This window comes from Eptatretus burgeri, chromosome 24, assembly GCF_056783735.1.
Source record: "Eptatretus burgeri isolate ZD-2024b chromosome 24, Ebu_testis_v1, whole genome shotgun sequence".
Lineage (NCBI taxonomy): Eukaryota > Metazoa > Chordata > Myxini > Myxiniformes > Myxinidae > Eptatretus > Eptatretus burgeri.
This window is the reverse complement of record NC_140984.1, coordinates 187491-193944: the sequence shown is the minus strand read 5'-3', so window position 1 is coordinate 193944 and position 6454 is coordinate 187491. Positions and strand designations below refer to the sequence as shown.

At 43.4% G+C, this 6454-nt stretch overlaps 1 protein-coding gene and 1 long non-coding RNA gene across 4 annotated transcripts in view; both read left to right on the top strand.

Annotated features, from left to right (window-relative positions):
* Positions 1 to 4399, top strand: part of LOC147007812 (netrin-3-like) — a 24256-nt gene extending 19857 nt beyond the window's left edge. The window contains exons 6-8 of the mRNA XM_085866248.1: positions 1604 to 1711; positions 1976 to 2153; positions 4247 to 4399. Of these exons, the coding sequence (XP_085722374.1) occupies positions 1604 to 1711; positions 1976 to 2153; positions 4247 to 4399 (439 nt within the window). The remainder of the gene's footprint in view (positions 1 to 1603; positions 1712 to 1975; positions 2154 to 4246) is intronic.
* Positions 1 to 6454, top strand: part of LOC147007808 (uncharacterized) — a 151267-nt gene that overhangs the window by 90716 nt on the left and 54097 nt on the right. The gene's annotated exons all lie outside the window — the stretch shown is intronic.

Below are 6454 nucleotides of genomic sequence, written 5' to 3'. Positions count from 1 at the left end.
CTTACCCGCACCCTCGTGGTGCGACGGTGGGCAGGTCGCGACGTCTCGTCCCCACGGCAACTAGCGTAGCCGCGCCTGATCTCGGGCCTTGCAACGGTGGGCAGGTCGTGACGCCTCGTCCCCACGGCAACTAGCGTAGCCGCGCCTGATCTCGGGCCTTGCAACGGTGGGCAGGTCGTGATGCCTCGTCCCCACGGCAACTAGCGTAGCCGCGCCTGATCTCGGCCTTGCAACGGTGGGCATATATAAATATAATATGGAATCGGCAAAGCCGAGAAATGAACGTAGAATTCTTCTTACATTCGCTTCTTAAATATATCAAATTAAACAGTCTTTTTGCTGTGAAAAAAAAAATATTACCTCAACATTACCTTCACAACAACAACTACACCGCCTAGAACAGGATCTCATCTAAAAAAATAAGTATTACCACAACATTACCTTCACAACAACTACACCGCCTAGAACAGGATCTCATCTAAAAAAAATAAATATTACCTCAACATTACCTTCACAACGACAACTACACCGCCTCGAACAGGATCTCATTTAATAATATAAATATTACCACAACATTACCTTCACAACGACAACTACACTGCCTCGAACAGGATCTCATTTAAAAATATAAATACGAGAAGTGAGCGTAGTATTCTTCTGACATTAAACTGACTTTACCTATAACTTGTTGACAACTGTATACACAATTTCCGGTTACTTTGGCCTGGATTCGGGATCAGCGATCAAACAATGTAAATCACGATTAAAAATTATTTTTTGATGATCACGGGAGATATCTTTATTAAAATCAGTGGAGGAAATATACACCATGTCTGATATTATTTGGGTATTTCACGTCTCCGACGATGCCTTTATCTCCCTGCATGCATCATTCCCCATGACAAAAACCAGAAACAAAAAAAATCAGAGCAAAAAAAAAAAAACGGAAGCAAAAGGGTCATAACCAACGACACGGATGCCAAATTGCCAGGGGTATTGTGTTGATGTTGTTGTTGTTGTTTGCTATTGTCTCATGCGCACGCTATTTATGAAGCTCACTGCGTTCACTATAATTTCAATTTTTCGAAATTATATATTTTTATGATTTTTTTTTCGGATGTTCCATGGAAACGACAAGGGGAGGTGGGTGGGGGGGGGGGGAAATAAATATAAATCCCGGACTCGGAGGATCTAAGAAAACATTGAAGACCGACCATTCAAATGCAGGATGCCCATGTTCACTGTATCATCTGATGTGAAAAACAATGAAGAAGGATTAAAATTTGTTTTTGCAATTCCGTCCGGCATGTTTTTCTTATACAAACCTGTTGGATCATCAAACAAATGGAAACAATGCTGAGAAAATGACCGTCCAAGTCGTGGACTGAAAGATCATTCTCGCAGAGCAAGATCTCATGCAGGTTTTTAATGAATTTGTCTGTTTCATTAAAAACAATTTGTCCACATCTTTAAGAAAAATCAGAAAAGCAATAATGGAACCTAAAACAGTGAAGACCACCAGGAATAAATGTAAAGCCATTGGCAAAAAATACGGAGAATATAAGAATCAACAACATTGTACACGTGACTATGTCCGTTGAAGGCGGAAGATCAGCGTCTCGCAGGGAAACGGTGACGGACTTGGCACCGGCACAGACACGATCCCACTTGGTTCTGGAGTCCATGACGAGGACCCAGAGCCCCAGGCACGGTCCGTGGATGGGATCCCACATTTTCTCGTGGTTCATGAAGAGGTCTTGGACTACATTGTATCTGTTTCGTCGAACTTCTTCTTGAACCTCCTCTAATCAATGGCAATTGTTCACCGGAAGAGTTCATGGTGTTATATAATTATATAATTAAATATTTTTGTTGTGGAACCGCACAGAAGGTTGTTGGTTGTGTTCATGTGTCAGGTTCCGGATTTATCGATCACCCTTGACGGAATCTCACGGTGTTGATGACCCTTGTACAGGTGGAAGCCAGGTGTGGATGTAACGGACACGCCTCGAGATGTTTGCTCGGAACCGACGGACGTCGTGAGTGTGTGTGTCAGCACAACACGACGGGGACCGACTGCGAGCGCTGCGCAGACTCCCACCAAGACCGACCGTGGGAGCGGGCCACCCCACGGGACCCACACGTGTGCCTCGGTGAGTTGGACCTGGGTGGTCGTGGTTTGATTATTATTAATTATTTCCCATATAAGGAAGGATGAAGGAGTTGAAGAAGGGATGGAGGAGTGGAAGGAGGGATGGAGGAGTGGAAGAAGGGATGAATGAGTGGAAGAAGGGATGGAGGAGTGGAAGAAGGGATGGATGAGTGGAAGGAGGGATGGAGGAGTGGAAGGTTCCCCCACAACTGTGATCTCAATGGTGTACCTGTACTGTGCGACTCCTCGTGTACCTCTCATTGCAATGTCACAATCCTCTCGTTTGTCCCACTCATACCTCTACAGCGTGTCATTGTAATGATCACTCAGACAAGTGCGAGTTCGACCCGACGTTGTACAAGCTCTCCGGACATGGTGGTAAATTGGTGGGTAAATCGTGGGTAAATTTACCGGACTTAATCGTGGGTAAATTGGTACACTCAATCGTTGCCAATATGCAAGTGCACACACTAGATGTTGGTGCGGAGGTTGTACGTTGGGATGAGACTTTGCAGAAGAACCTGGAAAAGTTCCAATATTACGGTTGGATGTGTGAAAATATCAAGGCAACCAGCAACTAGTTAGTACCCGTGCAGTTAGTTAGTCTGTTGTTGTTACAAAAATAATTTGTTGTTGAAACAAATTCTTTGTTGTTGCTATGGAAAGAAATCGTTTGTTGTTGTTCTGGAAATAAATCGTTTGTTGTTATGGAAATAAATAATTGGTTGTTAGGGAAACAAATCGTTTGTTGTTATTGAAACAAATCGTTTTTTGTTATGGAAATAAATCGTTTTGTTGTTATGGAAATAAATCGTTTGTTGTTGTTATGGAAATAAATCGTTTGTTGTTATGGAAATAAATAATTGGTTGTTATGGAAACAAACCGTTTGTTGTCATAGAAACAAATTGTTTGTTGTTGTTATGGAAACAAATCGTTTGTTGTTGTTATGGAAATAAATCGTTTTTATTATGGAAATAAATAATTGGCTGTTATGGAAACGAATCGTTTGTTGTTATAGAAACAAATTGATTGTTGTTATGGAAACAAATCATTTGTTGTTATGGAAATAAATAATTGGCTGTTATGGAAACGAATTGTTTGTTGTTATAGAAACAAATTGTTTGTTGTTATGGAAGCAAATCGTTTGTTACGGAAATAAATCGTTTGTTACGGGAATAAATCGTTTGTTGTTATGGAAATAAATCGTTTGTTGTTATGGAAATGAATTGTTTGTTGTTATGGAAACAAATCGTTTGTTTCGGAAATAAATCGTTTGTTGTTATGGAAATAAATCGTTTGTTGTTGTTATGGAAATAAATCGTTTGTTGTTGTTATGGAAATAAATCGTTTGTTGTTATGGAAATAAATCGTTTGTTGTTGTTATGGAAATAAATCTTTTGTTGTTATGGAAACAAATTGTTCTTATGGAAACATAGTTTGTTGTTATTGAAACAAATAGTTTGTTGTTGGTATTGCAACAACTAGTTTGTTGTTGTAATCGAAGCAAAATTAAATTTGTTATGTTTTGCTGATTTATTTTGAGGGCGTTCAAAAAGTTCAACGAACGAGACACAATAGCCCAGGACATGCAAAGAGCGGCTGAGAGTGAAATAAACAAATAAAACACATTTATATTTCACAAACTAATTATAAAGTTGAAAATTTAAAGGTTAATTAAACTGCGTGTCCGACCGTCACGAGTCTCTCGCTCGTTTGATCTACTGAATGAACCATTGTGTTAAACTCGTTTGGATTGTTTGTGAGTTGAAAACCTCATCCTGGTTTGGAAGTTCGTGGTCATTTTGTACACCTAAGTCGAGACACCTTGGAAGAGCGAGAATACAGAACGGAGCAGAAGATGAGAGAACAAGAAGAGGGTGGAAAGGGGAGAAACGCACAAATCGCAGAGTGGAGAAACACTTGGAGGAGTAGACCAGGAATGGAAAGGATAGGAGGATGAGGGAGGTGGGCTTGGAGAGGGATAACGAGGGTAGAAAAAGATCATGAGAGTGGATGGACCCGAGGTGGTGATGAACCGCCATCTTTAATGGTGTCCAAACACCTTTTCATCCTTTGTTTTATTTGACTTTCAGTCGATAAACCTTGGCTGTCGTTCAGTGAATGAAATTCTGATGTTGACTCCTCTGTGCGAGTTACTTGTGGATGTAAATTATCCCAATGTGGCAACAATTCCTGTAAATGCAGAAAACTTCAAGTTCCTGCCATCCACGTACGGATACCTGTAAATGTGACGTGTTGACACGCAGGAACAAGGACGATGAAGAGGGCCGATGGCTGTGAGTGGAGTATAATGACGTCAGTTTCCCAGGTCCTCAGCCTGACGTTGTGTGCTCACCTTATTCATTGCGAAAAAATTTATCCAATCACAATCAAGGAATCGATCATTGACCAGGATCACCTTCACCCGTCTTGATGAACCTTTCAGGAGATCAGAGTTGATGTTTGAGCAACAAGACAATTGTGTTGAACTCAATTTATTCTCATCAATCCTTGTTGGAAGAACGTTGTTCAGTTACACCTGGGAAGGTCTCCGTGATTGACCTTTGACCCCACATCTAACCTCATGTATGACCGACACGATTTTGTTTTCTGCTCCTTGGTTAGAGGACATTGTTTTACACCTGGGAAGGTCTCCGTGATTGACCTTTGACCCCACATCTAACCTCATGTATGACCGACACGATTTTGTTTTCTGCTCCTTGGTTAGAGGACATTGTTTTACACCTGTAAACGAACATGCAGATTTCCTTCTGTGGACATAACCAATGTTGATTTTGCAGACGACGTTGCTCCAATCTCAACACACATCGAGAGATGCTCAGACCCGACTCAACCGGGTTGAAACAGCGGCGAAGGTCGTGGGATTGCTCGTTAAGTCATCAAACACTGAGCACATTTGATTTAATCAAGATGGAGAACTTAAGGGCGACGAATAGAGAAGCTCAAAGGGAGCTGGACTTTCAACATCTTGGGTCCTGGATCACCGAAAGGAACAAAGATTTTGAAGTAAGAAAAGCCAAGACCTGGACAGCGCTCAATCGGGGGCGGTGTTTGGGCCACACAACCCATGCATGTGCCTGGAGTCCCGAGGCAACAAGGGTCCCCCACGTGACCCCCCCTCCTCCTGGACCGACCACGTTCCCTCCATCGGAGCCGTTCGTGGGTTACACGGTGGTGGTTCTGTGATCTTCACCGGAGAGATCTCGGGTCATCGTGCGTGTCGTGACCATCACATGGAAAACTCAAAAGATGATAGTTTTTAAAAAATAAATAAATAATCATTTCATATTTAAAAGTGAGTTTTGGGTTAAAAGTCGGGTCGGTTTGTGTACATCCCCGGGGGAGTCAAAGCCACGCCTACTCATAGCCACGCCCACCTACAGCCACGCCCACCTACAGCCACGCCCACTTATAGCCACGCTAAAAGTCGGGTCGGTTTGTGTACATCCCCGGGGGAGTCAAAGCCACGCCTACTTGAAGCCACGCCCATTTACAGCCACGCTAAAAGTCGGATCGCTTTGTTTACATTCCCGGGGGAGTCAAAGCCACGCCTACTCATAGTCACGCCCACCTACAGCCACGCCCACTTCAACTGGTTTTCAATCCGCGGAGTGTCTTCCTCCCTCGGTTCGTCTCCCATTGTGGTCCATTCTGTGTCTCTGTGTCTCTCTCTGGTTTGTGTGTTGAGGACTTGGTCCGATTTCGCCCTGGTGATGTGGACGCCCTTGCTCACCGTTCTGTGTTCTCCTCTCTGCACCTGTGAAGGTGAGTCTCCATTATTGTTGGTGAGAGGTGGGTTCAAACTTCCCGGTGAGGAAAGTGTGTGCGGTGAGTAACGGGTACACAGGAACGTCTCTCGTCTATAAACCACATCCTTGTTTACCTTCAATGTACACTCGATTCTGGCACACACGAACATGGCAAGTGACCCGGATTTTCGGGGTTTGACCCGTTTTGTTTGTGAAAACCCACAGACCCGTTCTCGTGGGGTCTAAACCCGATTTGGACGGAAAAAAAATTCACTCTCGAACGTGTTGGTGATGTTTATCAGGAATCTGGAACACTTTAAATGGCAGGATTTGATTCGATTCGGATTGTTGGGACACGACGTCGTCTAATCACAAAGAACTACAGAGAGAGAGGGGGAGAGAGACAGAGAGAGAGGGAGAGAGACAGAGAGAGGGGGAGAGACAGAGAGAGGGGGAGAGACAGAGAGAGAGGGGGAGAGACAGAGAGAGGGGAGAAAGAGAGAGAGAAAGGGGGAGAAAGAGACAGAGAGA